Genomic DNA, 17,288 nt, shown 5'->3' on the forward strand with positions numbered 1-17,288 from the left:
CGTGGCTAGCATTTCTGTAACATTCATTAAGATAGGAGATACTGAGGGATCCACTTAAACTTTTTTTAGTGTACATAAGTTACTGTACGTCTCAATTTTCAAAGTTAGCTATTTTCCTCTCTCAATAGGAACAGCGTTTACATTTTCTAAAGCAACAGGAGCGCCGTCAGCAGCAGTCTATTTCTGAAAATGAAAAGCTTCAGAAATTGAAAGAAAGAGTTGAAGCCCAGGAAAATAAACTGAAGAAGATCCGTGCCATGAGAGGACAAGTAGACTACAGCAAAATCATGAATGGCAACCTGTGTATGTGCCGCGGCCCCCTGGCGCCCACACTCAGCAGGCGTAGATGACGTGAGACAGAGGCCAGCTTCCAGATGCTCTCAGTCACAAGCTGATGTCAGATCTTGCTGTAGAAAAGCACTAAAGCTTTGCTCTGTCATCTGCATCTAACTGGATGGCTTGGTTAGATTAAGAGATCTTAGAAGATCTTTTGCAGCCTTAGCAATGTAGTAGAGAGATCCTTTTGTTACGTTGGTTGCAGCCACCCTTTGGACTGGGGCTAGGGTACTACTCTTAAGACTCAACTCATCGTGAGGGTCTGTTTTAATTGAACAGCATAAATTTTATCTGTGTATTAAGATAAAGCATACAAATGCTCACTTTTTATTTCTGTGTGTGTGGATTGTTACTTCATCAATCAATTCTGTTAGTACCTACTTTATGTTACAGAATAAGCAAGATAGATTTGGATGGTCCTGCCCTCGCAGAGCCTTTGGTCTCTTTGGTGCCTTGAGATTCCTAAGTGGCTTGACCAAGATAGCTTTTGGACAGATTGCCCTAATTTAAAAATATTCAATAATTAGTGCAAATTAATTGTTTGTCATATGAGCGGTCACATTATGTGTTCCAAAGGCTTGTTGAAGGGTGTTTTGGATTATGGATATTACAACTTTTTCTCTCCAAGGTCTGGCACTAGATGATGCTAAAGTTGAGTTAAATGGATAGAAATGAAGAAATCACAAAATAAAAATAGCAAAATACTATGAAAAAAAGAATATCAACTAAATTATGTTTTTTTTTCTTTATTGGTGGGAAATTATAGCTGCTGAAATAGAAAGGTTCAGTGCCATGTTCCAGGAAAAGAAGCAAGAAGTACAGACTGCGATTTTAAGAGTTGATCAGCTCAGTCAGCAATTGGAAGATTTAAAGAAGGGAAAACTGAATGGGTTCCAGTCTTACAATGGCAAGCTGACAGGACCAGCAGCAGTGGAGCTGAAAAGACTGTACCAAGAGCTACAGGTAACTCACCTGGGTCTGAGGAATGATTCTATTAAAACTTCCTTATCTTTTGGGTTTTCTTTCAGCGTGGAAACCTCAGGAACTGGAAACAAATTAATGGATTCTAATTTAATAGTAGGCACAAAATGTATTCAGTACAAAAGAATTTTTTAAACAGCTTTGAGACATAATTCACATAGCATACGATTCACCCATTTAAAGCATACAATTAAGTGGTTTTCAGTATCTTCACAGAGTTCTGTATACGCCACCACAATTGATTTTAGAATATCTTCATCACCCCCAAAAGAAACCCGACACCTTTTAGCCATCACCCCACAACCCCCTATCCCTCTAGCCCTAAGCAGCCACGACTCTACTTTCCACCTCTATGGATTTGCCTATTCTGGAAATTTCATATGAATGGAATCATGCAGTTGTAGTTCTTTGTGACTTGCTTCTTTCACTTAGCATGTTTTCGGTACAGAAATTTCAGTGTGAATTTAATTGGCAATATGATGAACTGGTAAAGAATTAAGCTTTAGATAATACTTAAGGCCTCTGTATAAACTGTGTTCTGACAAGGTAGATGCCTATTTGTTAAATCCTTGTCTTAGTCAGCTTGGGCTGCCTTAAAGCAACAGACATTTATGTCTCACAGCTCTGGAGGCTGGAAGTCCAAGATCAGTTCATGGTGAGGGTCCACTTCCTGGCTGCCTTCTTGTTGTGTCCGCACATGCTCTGATCTCTCTTCCTCCTCTTATAAGGACACTAACCCCATCATGAAGGCCCCACCCTCATGACCTCATCTAAGCCTACCTAATTACCTCCCAAGGGCCCCATCTCCAGTTACTATCACATTGGGTATTAGGGCTTCCACATATGAATTTCAGGAGGACACAATCATAACAACCCTCAAGATTCCCATTTCTCAGAAATTGTCATTCAGCAGGTGATTTTTTAAAAATATTTATTTATTTATTTAGGCTGAGCCAGGTCTTAGTTGCGGCACTCAGGATCTTTAGTTGCGGCATGCAGACTCTTGGTTATGGCATGCGGGACCTAGTTCCCTGACCAGGGATTGAACCTGGGCCCCCTGCACTGGGAGTGCGGAGTCGTACCCACTGGACCACCAGGGAAGTCCCCAGCAGGTGATTTTTCAAGCCAGATACAAGTTTTGCAGTTCTATTAGCACTTGCTAGAAAAAGTATTATATCATTTTACGAAATGCAAATTTTTAATTACAGAGAGTAAACTCACTTGTTGCCGTTAAGTTCTGTAATGTAAATGCATAGAAACAAAGTGTTATAAGAATTTATTACTTTTTATATTTTTAAGCAATTGTTAAAAGCGCAGGGTTTTTCTTTTTTTTTTAACATCTTTATTGGAGTATAATTGCTTTACATTGTTGGGTTTCTGCTATATAACAAAGTGAATAAGCTATACGTATACATATATCCCCATATCCCCTACCTCATGCAAGTGCAGGGTTTTTTAAGGATTTTTTTTTGGTAAAGTTTGATGACTGTAGTATATTTATTTATATATATTTCCAATTTTTTGACTGCAATCTAGGTTATAAAGTACATGTTACCTCCTGTCTATACACATATGCCAGTATGTATGTGCTAGTACATGTGTGCACCTGAAAGAGTTTAGCAAGACAAGACTTAACCTTCTGTGTGCAGTGCACTCGGATGTTTTCTATTCTCTATTTCATTTTTTAAACGTGCTTGTTATAACCCATTAAAATGATATAAGAACATTCTGTTTGGTGATTTGGCCATCCTTGGGTTTCCTGCTGCCACATTCACTGGACTGTGTGGGGCAGAACAGATGCCCCTCCTTAGGTCACTGAACCCCACCCGCCCCCGTTCCCTAGGACCACAGGCATGGTGTCCCACAGTCATTACTGGTACTACTCATTCCGTACACTTTGAAGAAGACACATTTGCAGATATTTGCTCTTTTTTTGGTCCATAAGAAATATGTTCCGGATTCATCTATGCTGTACCTGTAAAATATTTAGCATACAGGGGACGATGCCTGTATGTAAATACACATAAGAACTAAATGTTGCTTTTTCCTTCTTTTTTTAATCCCCCTAACAATGAGAATTTGACTATTTAGTTAATACAAATCATGAATGTTATGTCTTCTATTTTGCAGATTCGTAATCAGCTCAACCAGGAACAGAATTCAAAGCTCCAGCAGCAGAAGGAGCTCTTGAATAAGCGCAACATGGAGGTGGCCATGATGGACAAGCGGATCAGCGAACTGCGTGAACGTCTTTATGGGAAAAAAATTCAGGCATGTGAAAAAGAAAATATTTCTGTGAGATAAACTACTGAAAATGGTTCATCCCCAAAGTGTACATCTTCACTGTAATGCCATTCTGCTCCCCCCATTTGCCATAGCTGATAAACAAATTGGCCATAAACCATAAAAAGTGACAGTAGAAGAAAGTTCATGTTCCCAAAGACACAGTTGTTTCCTGGTGCATGGAATCAAAACCGCCTGGTCCGCAGCGCCTCACCGTCCATTCTCCCCAGGCAGCTCGGTCTCCCTTCCACTGGGGGAAGAGGCTTTGGCCCTGGAGCTGCAGCACCCATTTTAAGCTGTGCCATGTGCATAAATTCCTTGACCTTGTGTAGCCTCGTGTCCTTGCTGTGAGCTGAGAATTGCTATAAGGAGTCTGAGAAATAACCCATGTGGAAAGACTTTGTAAACTCTTGAGAAAAGTGCTATATAAGGGGTTAGTGCTTTTTAAAAATCTTTATTTGGTATTTTGAATTTCAAAGGTAGTAAATACTCATTGGAAGAAAGTTAAAACAGTGCAGAAATATTTAAAGGAAAATGTGAAAGTCCCTTCCATCCTTCTCATTCTTCAGGGATGATAGTTATTAATGGTTCCAGTCTTTTGCTTAATATAGACAGAAAGGTATTCAATTTTTAATTGAAAATGGAATTGTAGGAATTATATCATTCACACTGTTCTGTACCTAGTCTTTTTTTTTTTTAACTGCAATATGGGTATCTTTCCAGGTCATTATTACCTCATTCCTTTTGTAACTTCTGTGTAATATTCCATGTCCCAGGGCCTGTGGTCACATTACCCAGCCCTGTTGTTAGGCAGGGTGTCCCTGAGTCTTGCCGTTGCTGTCAGTGCTTCATGAGCGTATGCATCGCTGGGAGCTCGTGGGAGGATAAGGGACTGCTGTGTGTGGTGTCTCTGGCTGGATGTAGCACTTGACCTTTTGTTCCACCAGTGGTGCTCAGTGTTTGGGGGGAGCAGTGCCTGAGTGGAGAGCTGATTGGCACTTTGCCCTCAGGAGTGGAAATGGAGCAGGCAGCCAGGTAGCTGGGACAGTGCTCCCAGAGTTCCTCTATCCACACTCCAAAACTGGTGCTTTCACGCTTGACAGGTGTCCTCTTGTCAGCTCCTGCTGCTCTGAAGGTAGCTCTCAGGAGGCGAGGTGCAGGCTTCAGTAGCTTCGCCTGGTGGGATGGGTTAGGAGGACGCTAGAGGCAGAAGGGTACTGCCACTTCTGTGGGCATCGTGATCAGTGGTCTCAGGTGAAAAGTCTCTTATTTACAAATCCACACTTTTTTTTTTAACCAGAGTGCTTAAAGGTCAATGGTTAATCTGTATGATGCCATGATTTCCTTATTCTCTCAATTAACAACACACAGACCATGGGAGAGGACGTGTGCCTGTGCTCCATGCTTGCTTACGTTACGGTCTTAGTAGTGGTGGGTCAGGGGTCTTTGGAGAACAGAATCAGTTCTGTGTGTACATGTGTGTAGAGACTGATCAGTCGACTGATTGTAAGGAACTGCCTCATGCGGTTGTGGAGGCAGGCACACCCCAAATCTGCAGGGCTGGCCGGCAGCCTGAAACCCAGGGAGCTGTGGATGTTGCAGCCTGAGTCTGAAGGCAGTCTACAGGCGGAATTCCCTCTTCCTCTGAGGACCTCAGTCTTTCTCTGTAAGCCCTTCAACTGATTGGATGCAGCCCACCCACATTATGGAGGGCAATCTGCTTTACTCAAAGTCTGTTGATTTAAATGTTAAAAATACCGTTACAGCAACATCTAGACATGTTTGACCAAAGATCTGGGTATCACAGCCTAGCCAAGTTGATGGGTAAAATTAACCGTCACAAATGGCTACATAAATATTACTTCTTATTCCATCTGATACTTCAAGGGATCTCCCTGAAGAAGTTGGTGCTTCTGCAGAGATGTGTCTCCAACCCAAAGGTTTTAGGCACCTTTGAACAACTGTCAAGACCATGGATGCTTTCTTCAAAATGACACATGCTCATGCATGCAGAATTTTGCAAACAGTTGTTGGATGGGTATGGCTCTCTCAGAGCCTGTCTGGGGAACTCTAAGGGTCAGTGTTTCTCTAGTCAGATCCCTGTTTTGCAGGCTTTTGTTGTTGGGCAGTGTCACGTGACCAGTATCATTGGCTGTGGCCTGGTGTCCTTGCTGAGAACAGCAGAGCTGCCTTCAGGGAACTGGTCAGAGTCTCACCTGGTTCCAGACCCTATTACTTTGTCCTGCATGGCTCATTCAGTCCTTACAACAACGCTTATCCCGAATTTTCGGACATGGGCACAGAGGCTCAGAGATGTTGCATCACTTGCCCAAGGCAGCCCAGCGAGTAAGTGGCAGAGCAGGATTTGAAGCCAGGCTCAGAGCCCAGGCTTGACAATGCCTCTGTGCCCACCCAGGGGAGGGAGTGCATCCCCAGGTGAGAGGGTTATGTACACAGAGGGGTCCTGAGGGGTTCTCTGTTACACACTCGGCTCCTGGTTTTATAACTCACGAACAGGTAGGTGTTATCACAGAGCATCACTCATACGGGACTGTGGGTTCAGGCCCTTTTTTGAAGTCTTGCCCTTTCTAGATACTGATCTTCCAGGGTGATGGAGCTTCCTACGTATGAACTGTTGAGTGATTGGCTCAAATCTGAGCAGTCGGTCATACTAGGCTTATAATTTCTTTTAACTGAGTAGAATTTTGACTTTCATTTCATCCCATTTTATAGCTGAGCCGTGTGAATGGCACGTCTTCGCCGCAGTCACCCCTGAGCACGCCTGGCAGGGTCGCTGCGGTGGGGCCTTACATCCAGGTTCCCAGCACCGGCAGCTATCCTGCCCCTGGAGACCCCATAAAGCCCCAGTCTCTCACTATCGCCTCAAGTGCCGCCCACGGAAGATCCAAATCCGGTGAGTGGCCTGGGTCCTCTTTCGGGGGGAGAGTGAGCAGGAAGGGGGACTGTGGGGGGGACAGTGGCCTCAGAGAAGACCCCCACGTTGCACCCAGCCTCTGCGATGTGTCCTCCAAGGCACTTTGTCCTCTAGGGCAGCATTTGGGGAGCTGTGTGCCACCACAGTAACGATGATCCTAAAACAAGAACAGGTTCTCTTTTTTGGACTCAGTGTCCTTACTGTGTGGCTTCTCAAAACACAGATTAGTTGAGACCTGAGCCTCCCCTGCCACAGGCTTCGTTTGCCTGGGAGGGTGCTCGTCCTCACGCTGCGGCCCAGGCGGAGGGCTGCCTCCCCATCAGCAGAGCCTGCAGCTGCTCTGCCTGCCCGACCCAGCGTGGTCTCTGTCCACCAGAAGGGCCACAGGCCACCCCTTTGGCTCTCGGCCACCCTGAATCGTGCGGTGTGACCGGACTCGGGCCCCCAGCGCCGAGCCGGTGCGTAGCCGTCCCGAGGACATGGGGCCCCTGCGGCGCCCCCGGCTTCCTAGCCGAGCGCAGGCCCAGGTCTCCACGGAGACGCCGCACTGTGTCTTCAGAGGAAGACGGCTGTGCTTTAAACTGATGCATGAGATGCCAGGGCTCCTTGGCAGTGAGACTTTATGACAGGGCTGCCACGCTGGCCCATCACACACGGAGTCACAGAGCACAGGTGACATTCCTGACAGCAGTAGTGCTGACTGGGTCAGGACTACATTTTGAGGACTTTTTTAGGTTTGGTGGTAGATTTGTGCTGGTCTTTCGTTTGTTCGCTTTGAGTTCTCTTGCCTGGCACTTGGTCTGAGCAGTGACACCACTGCTGCCCCCGCTGGAGGACCCGGGGCTTGCTCTGACCCAGGTGGGAGGAGGTGTCCCCAGTCCTCGTGGGCCACGTGCCCGGCTCAGATCTCTTCGTGGCTGTGTCTTAGAAGCCACGTGGAGTGCGTGGTCGGCATGAAGCTCTAATTGCAGCTTTCTTTGATAAGCTGTTATTTATAGTTTGAACCACCCGATGGTGGGAGTATATATTCAGCTGTTGCCGATGGCAGATAATTAGCACAGCCGGCTCCTTCTCTGCTTAAATATCTCAAAACCTGCCCCGAGCTGAGGATGGCTCGAGTTTCCCCTCTTCTCTTTGGGTAGATGCTAGGTCGCCTCACAAGAGGCTGCCGGGAGAAGACCCCTCGCAGGGCCGGGAGACCGTGTCCTCCGGAGGTTCGGCAGTAGCCTCGCTCCTTCTCTGTGCTGTGGGGTGAGTGAGCGCAGGAGACCTGTGTCACCCCCACGTTGGGGGGCAGTATCTCGGCCCAGACGTAGAGCCGGGGTGAGAACATCTCCCAGGGGAGACTAACTGTGCTGTTGGCTGTCCTTCTGGTTCCCGTGTCACACAGATGGCCACGGTAAACCCAGAGTGACCAGCTCGTGGACAGTGTCAGACCTCGACGTCGGGCCTGACTGTGGCTCGTCACAGCGCCCCACAAGCCCGTTTGCAAACCGTATGTTGGCTGGCAGGTCCGGTGGGAAGCTCTGGTGACGGTGCCAAATCAGCCGTGGCTGTTCTTCCAAACTGACAAAGGCCTGCGCCTCGCATTCAGACTTGAGACAGAAACCACATATACATAATTGGTCCCCGCCTTCAACAGGTGTGAAATTTGGGCTGGGTCGAAACACCAGATCATCCTCAGGAAGGGTTTGACAGGTGCTGGCCCAGCAAGGGTTTTTTGGTTTTGTTTTTACAAAATTAAGATGATTTTCTGAGTTCATTATGGGGCTTTTAGTTTTATCTTCAGTACAGGAATCTCCCATCATACTTACAGATGACTGTCCCTTTATAATAGGAACGAATGGTCTTCCTTCTGCACCTCCTGCTGCATCCTGAAGAAGGCACGTCCCTAGTCCCTGTCCAGTCCCTGTGTGCCTGACTTCTGCCAACTCTCCCGTGGCTGTGGGATTTGAGGAGCAGCCGGTGGCCACATTTTCTGTGATCCTGAGAGAGGCCAGGGACTCTAGCCCCCGCGGCCAGCCCCATCCTCCCTCCTGAGTCAGCAGCAGGCTCTGTCCATTTTCCCCTCAGCCCGGAGTTTGCACTCGGTGCATCCTTGGTGAACCTGTGCATCTCTGGCCCACACCACCGCCCCCCCGGTCTGATACAACCAAGGGGGCGTGAAAGCACACACACTTCTGTCCCGGAAGAGGCTGATGGGCCACACAGAGCAAAGCGATGGTTTGGACTAAGGCCTGGGAATGCCTCACCGGGGCCCTAGCAGTGGCCTGGAGCCTGCAGTGGTTTCCAGCCATGGAGGAGCTGAGCCGGAGTAGCAGTGGACACAATGGGCTGGCCGTGCTGCTGCCAGAGATAGATTTGGCTCAGGAGCCGCCGCTGCCCGTGCGCTCAGAGGCCCTCTCATCCTCACTGCGCTGACGCTGCTTGTATGGCTGCGTGCAGAGCAGATTTGAGAGTTTGCTCTTCCTGTTTTGTGAGTCGCAGGTTTGGGCTCAGGCACAGTTGCTGTAAGGGAGGGTGATTTCCCGCTGCTCTGCCGTTGCCCCACCTGCCCGTGCTGGCAGATGGGAGGAGGGGCGAGGATGTGCTGCTCCTACAGGAGGGCCCAGAACAGTGCCCTTGGCTGCTTTCCCTCCCATACGGCTGATGGCTGGGCGGGTTCCCACTCTAGTCCAGCCCTGTACTGCTGCGGAGAGAAGCCGGGGCCGGAGGCGGGCTGAGATCTAACCCTGTGGGCTCACTGTGAGTGGGCCTGTGCTACCAGGGAATGCTTCTGCACCCTTTCTCAGTTTGGAAGATGCTATGTTGAAAAGCATACCTTTTCAGTGGCTGTCCTGAAAATGCTGGGTTGACTGGCTTTCTAATCACTGCAACAGAATGATAGCCTGCTACTCCAATCACTGGGAACTTGTACTGTCCTCCTGTGATCATGAATTATTTTAAGAGGGTGGAAATTTCTAACAGATTAAAGTCAAATTTTTCTTTTAATACTAGAAGCAGTACAGGTCAAACCTGTTAAGAAGTCAAAAGATAAGTCTTTTTTATTGCTGTCTGTATTTGTAAATAGTGTTTGAAAACCAAGTGCCGACGCTTATGTTATTCATTGGTGTCGATGTAATGGCTTTGACCTGTATTGCAGTGGGGGCTGAGAATGTTTCTGCAACCCTCTGGCCCCTCGCCCGGGCTGGAGCAGCCCTGTGCTTGGCCATGGAGTCTCTGCACACGTGACCGCACGTGGGCACTGGTGAGGCGGTGCCGGCAGAGGCCGACCTTGGTCGTCCTGCCGCGCAGCAGCCGGTGTGTGGGTGAGGGGGCGCCTCCTGGTCATGGAGCTCCATCAGAGCGTGACGTCCCAGAAGGTGATTTTTGCTTCTGGCAGGGGGTTATTCTTATGTTGGTTCAACTAATTTCAAGAATAATTTTACTTAAATTCTGTGTTCTTTTCAAGCCAATGATGGAAACTGGCCAACATTAAAACACAATTCTAGCTCTTTGGTGAAAGTGACGCAGATCGCCAGCGTGGAGTGGAAGGACTCGAATGTGGAGGGGCCTCTCAGGCAGGGGCCCGTCTCGAGCCAGCCTGTGCCCGTGCCGGCCTTGGGAGCCCCGGAGAAGCAGGTGGGCCGCTTGTCTTCGTCACAGAACACAGACAGGCTCCTAACTGACTGCATCCTTATTTAGCCTTCGTCTTTATCTAAGTGGTAGGAGGTGTCACGAGGCAAATTAATCCTGTTGGTGTCCAAATCATAACCCAAGTCTGAAGGAGTTCATGGACCCTGAGCACGAGAGCCGGGTGCAGGTGTGAGGCCTTTGGTCAGGGTCGTTCACCCTGCTGTTCACCCCCACGGCGTGCCCTGTGCCTGGTCACAAGCCTATTTGAAGGATTACAACTCCTACTTTGTGCTCTTGTGACTGTGGATGGAAACGTGCTTGACTTTTCAAAGGATGACTTTGTCTTTCTTTTTAACACCTAAATTTAGGGCATCGAGATTGGTAAAGTGCCACCTCCCATCCCTGGTGTCGGCAAGCAGCTGCCTCCAAGCTATGGGACGTACCCAAGCCCTGCGCCCGTGGGCCCAGGCTCGACAAACTCCCTGGAGAGGAGGAAGGAGGGCAGCTTGCCCAGGCCCAGCGCAGGCCTGCCCAGTCGGCAGAAACCTGCACCACTGCCCACTGCAGGTGGCCCCCACCAGCCAGGGTCCTCGCAGCAGATTCAGCAGAGGATTTCTGTGCCACCAAGTCCCACGTACCCGCCGGCGGGGCTGCCTGCCTTTCCAGCTGGAGACGGCAAACCTGAACTCCCACTAACTGTGGCCATTAGGCCCTTCCTGGCTGATAAAGGGTCAAGGCCACAGTCCCCCAGGAAAGGCCCACAGACGGTGAATTCAAGTTCCATATACTCCATGTACCTCCAGCAAGCCACGCCACCTAAGAAGTACCAGCCAGCGGCGCACAGCACCTTAAATAAGTCGGTTAAAGCAGGTATGGTGGGTTTGTACTCTGTCTCTCGGGGCTAGGAAATCATACTGGAGAAAATGCCAATCCATAGCCTTACTTCGGGGCCACGTGCTATTTAGGATTAAACTTGATTCTTATATAACGTGTGGCCTTGGGTATCTGTGTGAGATGGGGGTAAAAGATGACATGCACAGAGCAGTTCTGCAGGTGGACCACAGCTCTCTGACTTCTGTCTGAGTGCCCGCCTACCCACATTTCTCAGGAAATTCAGGTCTCGGAAGGCTGGCACTTTGGAATTTCTTCTTTTCCTCCTGCTTCGTAGTAACTTGTACAGGACCTATCTGGGGAGCTGGCGTAGTAGGAGCTCTGCCTGGATCTGATCCCCCTGGCCTCCTAGTAGTAGCTGAGCCAGGCCCCTAGGGGGTGATGCGAGGGGAGGATTTTGCTGCTTTGGGATCCTTTCCCAGAGCCCACAGGGGAGAAGAGCCCTGGTTTGGGTGCAGGAACATCAGCCCCGGGCCTCCTGGGGAGGCAGGTGTGAGCACAGAGCCCAGTTCCCCACATACGGAGGCTGACGGTGATTCCTCCCTGTGCGGCAGGATCCTGGGCATCTGGGCTGGGCTGGGGCCTCTTCAGACGTTCTTGGGCGTGGGCTGCAGATTCCAGAATCTAGTTTGAGAATCCCTAGGCAGGCCAGGCCACTCTGTGCCCAGGGATCTCCCGGGTGGCTGTACCAGCACTGGCCTGCGGCAGGCCCTGGCCCACGGGGGAGAGGCTTGCCAGGGCCACCGGACCAGCCTTCCTTTCTGAGGTGGCCTGCGTGCTTGGTCCCAGGTCACGTGGGTTCTCCTTGGCCAGGAAACAGTGAACACCTGTTTAGGGCAGGAAGGCAGGTTTGCAACCTTTTGTTCTTTTTCATTTGAGAAAGCCCCAGTTCTGTAAACACTGATAAATTAGAGACACTCCACCTTCCAGAAGGAGTTGGTGGGGTTCTGTGAGCAGCAGGTTCCTTTGGGATTTGATATGGGGACTTAGCATCCTCAGTGGCAGATTACAGTCTCTGTAGGAGCCCATCTCTGTGTCGTCAAAGGTGCTTGGTGAGCAGGCCCCAGGCGCCACAGGCTGCTGAGGTCGGTGTCCTCTGTGTCTCCCCAGTGTATGGTAAACCTGTTCTGCCGTCCGGCTCCACGTCCCCGTCGCCGCTACCGTTTCTTCACGGGTCGCTGGCCACAAGCGCCTCGCAGCCCCTGCCCCCTTCAGAAAGTGCTGAGAAGGAGCCAGAGCAGGACAGCCCTGCCCCCGCCGGAGACGGGGCCGCCGTGGAGAGCCTGCCGCGGCCGCTCAGCCCCACCAAGCTCACGCCCATTGTGCACTCGCCGTTGCGCTACCAGAGCGACGCTGACCTGGAGGCCCTGCGCAGGAAGCTGGCCAACGCGCCCCGGCCCCTGAAGAAGCGCAGCTCCATCACGGAGCCCGAGGGCCCCGGCGGGCCCAACATCCAGAAGCTGCTGTACCAGCGCTTCAACACCCTGGCTGGGGGCATGGAGGGCACCCCCTTCTACCAGCCCAGCCCCTCGCAGGACTTCCTGGGCTCCTTAGCCGACGTGGACAATGGGAACACCGCTGCCAACGGGAACCTGGGCGAGGCCGGCCCCGCCCTGCCCACGGCCCCACTCCCGGCCGAGCCTGCCCCCGCCTCGGACGCCAATGACAACCGGCTCCCGTCCCCCGAACCGGAGGGGCTCATCTGTCCCCCGAACACCCACCAGACAGCCGAGCCCGCCGAGGACGACAACAACAACGTGGCCACGGCCCCGCCCGCTGAGCCGGTGCCCCCGTCCCTGGGGGAGGAGCGCCTGCCCGCATCGCTCCCCCCTGCCGCGCCCCTGCCGGCGGCCCCTACGGTGGGTGCCGCCCTAGACCAGGGCCCCGGCTCCCGAGTCAGCCAGCCAGTGCCTGTGGAGGGCGTGCCTGTGTCGGGGGTGCTGGGAGCAGTGGGGCTCGTCCAGGGCACGAGGGGCGGTGGCCTCTCACCAGAGGGCCAGCCTGGGGGCCCGAGGTGTCCCTGAGGAAGGGCAGGCAGCAAGGGGAAGGAGAACCTTCTAGACAGAGCTCTAGAGGGAGGGCAGTGCTGCAGGAGCAGAGGCAGGCAGGAGCTCCTCACGGCTGGCAGGGCGGAAGCAGTTGGGCTTGGCTGTGACCCGCCTTGCTCCCTCTCTCAGGTGCCCGCGGCGCAGCCCGGCCCCCGAGGCAGAGACGCCCTTTGGAGCCAGGCCGGGCTGGCCTGAGAGCGGGCTGGTCCGCGGTGCCCGGCACCACTCGGGGCTGCGCGGGAAGCTCTGCCTTGGGCTTTAGGCCCTCCCCTCTTGCCCGCTTCCCCCCGGGCCTGCTTCCGTGGGGTCACCTTGAAATCCAAAGCTTCCTCCCGATAGAGCAAACGGACCAACCTGAAGAAGCCCAACTCGGAGAGGACGGGGCACGGGCTGAGGGTCCGCTTCAACCCGCTGGCGCTGCTCCTTGATGCCTCCCTGGAGGGGGAGTTCGACCTGGTGCAGAGGATCATCTACGAGGTGAGCAGGCGGGCGGCCGCAGCCCTGGTGGCCCCGGGCAGGGGCGGGGCTCACGCGCCCTGTGTCCTAGGTGGAGGACCCCAGCAAGCCCAACGACGAGGGCATCACCCCGCTGCACAACGCCGTCTGCGCCGGCCACCACCAGATTGTGAAGTTCCTGCTGGACTTCGGGGTCAACGTGAACGCCGCCGACAGCGACGGCTGGTGAGGGCCCTGGGGCGCGGGGGTGGTGGGGAGAAGGGAGGAGGCAAGGGTGCAGCTTGGTCCCAGGCCTGCGTATCTTCCTGGTCTTCGTTCTCACGGGGGTTTTGTTAAAGGCTCGGCTGTGTTCACGCTCTTCACGTGGCTGACCGCTGACTGTAGTCTGAGCCTCTGCTGAGCCGTATGTTTTTAAGTGGCCAGAAAGCCTGTGTGGAGGGCAGCCTCGCGGGCCGGCCGCTGCGGTGCCGGCCCTGCGCCCCGTGGGCCTCATCGTGAGCTTCAGGCAGCGGTCTGCGCTGCCGCGTTTGAACAGCCATTTTTGTATATTGTGGTAAAACACAGCCGTCACTGTCGCAGCCATTGTAAGGGACGCGTCCCTGGTGTGAGGGACACTCGTGCTGTTGCACCATGAACACCCAGCTTAAGGCCGGTGTTCAGTCCGCTCCCCGCCCGCCCTTTTCAGAAACGTGTGTGTGGCCCAAAACTGTTAGTAGAAGTGAGGCCACTACACAGGCAGCAGCACAGCAGCTCGCGGGGCACTGAGCACACAGCCCTGGGGGCCACCTGGGACCCGGCCGGGCGTGAGCACCTCCTCTGTCCCTCCAGGACGCCGCTGCACTGCGCTGCTTCCTGCAACAGCGTCCACCTCTGCAAGCAGCTGGTGGAGAGCGGCGCCGCCATCTTCGCCTCCACCATCAGCGATGTTGAGACGGCTGCGGACAAGTGTGAAGAGGCGGAGGAAGGCTACTCTCAGTGCTCCCAGTTCTTACATGGTGCGGGGTGGGCGGCCGGGGTGCCCCAGGGGAGAGGGCTGTGAGGGCTGAGGTGTCCCAGGGTGGGTCTCCCATCCCGTCCCGTCCCGTCCCGTCCCATCCTGTGCGGGAGGGAAGCTCCCTTCTCCATTAGGCAGGGCTGGGTTTTCCAAGGGCTAAACAGTCACAGGCCATCGACGCTACACCCGATGGGAGAACCTGTGGGCCCAGCCTACCTTAGACCCTGGGGACAAAGTGACACATGAAACGGGCAATGCCCTCCAGGCCCAGCTCCCAGGACAGAGGCCGTGCGGCGGGGCTGGGGCGGCCGGCCTTCCTGGGGACCCGCAGGCGAGTCCTGGGTGTGAGCTCACTGGGTCGCGGTGGCTCCGTCGCTTGGTGGCGAGTGCTTCCCACTGTCCAAGAGCAAGTCACGCGGCTTCTTTAGACTTTTGGAAGTTTGTTCTACGTGTGGGTTGTAAGTTTCACCTTAAGAAACGCCTTTTAGAACAACACTGTTTTGCTTCTGGACACAAAGGTTCCGCCACGGTCCTCTTGCTCGGACGTGGAAGGGGCTGTTGGTGTTAAGCGGAGCGCGGCAGCTGGCCTGGCTTCTGACCGCTCCACCGCGGCCCCCGCTGGGCTGCCCAAGGACAGCAGCGTGTCCCTCCCGATCTTGCTGCGGGGCCCCCTCTGCGGCCCGCCCTCCACGGAGACCTGACCGTTCGCTCTTCCGTCCCAGGGGTGCAGGAGAAGTTGGGCGTGATGAACAAAGGCGTGGTGTACGCTCTGTGGGCTTACGAGGCCCAGAACAGCGACGAGCTGTCCTTCCACGAAGGGGACGCCCTCACCGTCCTGAGGCGCAAGGACGAGAGCGAGACCGACTGGTGGTGGGCTCGCTTGGGGGACCGGGAGGGCTACGTGCCCAAAACCCTGCTGGGGGTAAGCACTCCGCGCTGCCCCTGGGGCCCCGTGCGGAGCCAGCTGTCCCCTCCTCCTGCCGTGGGCGTAGCCTGGGCTCCAGTCCTGCGGGCTGGAGACTGCCTTTCTCCAAGCCTCGTGGGAGCCGTGGGGGGGGCATCTGCTCTCGAGGAGGCCCATGGGGAGGCCGGAGCCCCCCGACAGGGGCTGCTCACAGCATGCTCTGCTCGTGGGGCCTGTAACGGGGTGGGGGGCAGGGCGGCTGCAGGCTGCTGCTCTGCGTTGCACTGATGCTTCCTTAGACTCTTGGCAGGGCCGTGCCTTTGCTCTCGTGCTCCGTGCCCGGTGGGGCTGGCACATGCTTTCGTGACACAGTCGCTGGACACCGTGGGTCTGCCAGGCACCTTTAGGGGCCTTGCAGACAGCGTCAGTGTCGAGTGCCCTGAGAGGAAGAGGAAGGGGGTATCCTGGGAGTTGGGAAGTTCTCCATACGAGGGTGAGAAGCTGAACTTCGGCCTGAAGGAGCTGGTGTGCGGCCTTCTGAGGGCAGCCTGGCCTCTGGACGGGGTTCCTGTCCAGTGGGTCGTCCCCTTGTCCTAACTCCTGTCCCTTGCTTCCCAGTTGTACCCACGGATCAAACCCCGACAGCGAACACTGGCCTGAACTTCCCTTTGGAGCACCGCACGGGCTCTGCAGCAGCGAGGAGCCACTGAAGAGGTGATTCTGCCATTTCCCCGGGGAGCTGAAGCTAGACATGGCTTTACTGGTGCTCCCTTCAGCAGACAGCGTCCACAGTGTGAAACCCCGGCAGGTTCTAGGTGAGGCCCTTTCTCCGGTCTGCCCGCAGCTGGGAGAGAGACCTTCACCTCCAAGAAGACCGACTTTTGCCAGTTACTGTAAATCCGAATAAATACCCAGCTTTCTAAACCAACCGCCCCTGTTGCCAGTAAGAAGCCCTGTAATTAACCCCTGGTCGGTTGCCAAGGAAGACGAATGCTGTCACAGACTTGGGCCCCAAGGCCGTCGTCCCTCATTTCCGGTGTCACCCCAGCCCCAACAATGAAAACTTGCAGCTGCTGTGAGGTGCGTCCCCTCGCTAGAGCCCTGCCCTCCCATTGACTGGAAATCACAGAAACCCGGGCACCTTTCTCATCCTCACCACATGGCGTTTCTTCATCACCAGAGGAGCCCCCGTGTGGAGACTTCTGTCCAGCGGTGGTGCCTGGTGTGTGGGCTCCACTTCCTGTTCCGGGCCTCGGTCTAGGTCACCGACAGGCCATGGACACGAGGGACCTTAAGAGCGAGTGACACGTGGTCAGGAGTCTCAGCACAGCACTGCCTTCTCTGCAGCCTCTTGCTGCCCCGGTGTGGACGTGCTCTGCCGAGGGCTGTGCAACCCGCGGGCCAGGAGGTGGTGGACACGGGGACGCCTGCAAAGTCACAGGGAGGCTATAGGGGTGGGAGGGCAGGGCCCCGGCTCCCTGGTCCCGGCCATGACACCATAACCTCTGCCTGGTTCCAGACTTGAAGCAAGTAAGGCGCTTCCCTGAAGCGTCAACTGTACGTACAGGCTTTTATATACCAAAACTATTTTTTGACTAAACCACTCGAAACTCTCAGAACCATGTTGGAAATGTTTTTTTCTCTCATTAAAATCCAGGCCCTGAGCTTATTTTCCATGTACGAGTCTTGTGTGTAATTTACGTATAGACACGTGTAGATTCTTGTTGTAGTCGCCTACCTTTAAGCACTGATTGATTGTACACAGTGTGCTGATGAGAAGCGAACACCCTGCAGGGCAGTCTCTCTCCGCTGATGCCGTGTAAACGTGCACACAATAAACCGCTG

General features: G+C 53.6%; 1 protein-coding gene across 4 annotated transcripts in view; it reads left to right on the forward strand.

Annotated features, from left to right (window-relative positions):
• The window catches only part of PPP1R13B (protein phosphatase 1 regulatory subunit 13B), an 85,435-nt gene extending 68,316 nt beyond the window's left edge, over positions 1–17,119 (forward strand). Inside the window, exons 6-18 of one of the 4 annotated variants that reach the window (XM_082450978.1) lie at positions 129–303; positions 1,103–1,299; positions 3,448–3,588; positions 6,334–6,514; positions 7,926–8,030; positions 9,987–10,156; positions 10,519–11,020; positions 12,152–12,900; positions 13,429–13,566; positions 13,637–13,770; positions 14,374–14,540; positions 15,262–15,461; positions 16,062–17,119. In XM_082450978.1, the coding sequence (XP_082307104.1) occupies positions 129–303; positions 1,103–1,299; positions 3,448–3,588; positions 6,334–6,514; positions 7,926–8,030; positions 9,987–10,156; positions 10,519–11,020; positions 12,152–12,900; positions 13,429–13,566; positions 13,637–13,770; positions 14,374–14,540; positions 15,262–15,461; positions 16,062–16,103 (2,901 nt within the window). In that variant the 3' untranslated portion in view covers positions 16,104–17,119. Of the gene's footprint in view, positions 1–128; positions 304–1,102; positions 1,300–3,447; positions 3,589–6,333; positions 6,515–7,925; positions 8,031–9,986; positions 10,157–10,518; positions 11,021–12,151; positions 12,901–13,218; positions 13,573–13,636; positions 13,771–14,230; positions 14,349–14,373; positions 14,541–15,261; positions 15,462–16,061 lie in introns of those variants that run through there. The other 3 variants (XM_082450979.1, XM_082450980.1, XM_082450981.1) reach the window with 3 other exon arrangements.
• Positions 17,120–17,288: the final 169 nt, after the last annotated feature.

This window comes from Balaenoptera physalus (assembly GCF_965194825.1).
Source record: "Balaenoptera physalus genome assembly, chromosome: 2".
Lineage (NCBI taxonomy): Eukaryota > Metazoa > Chordata > Mammalia > Artiodactyla > Balaenopteridae > Balaenoptera > Balaenoptera physalus.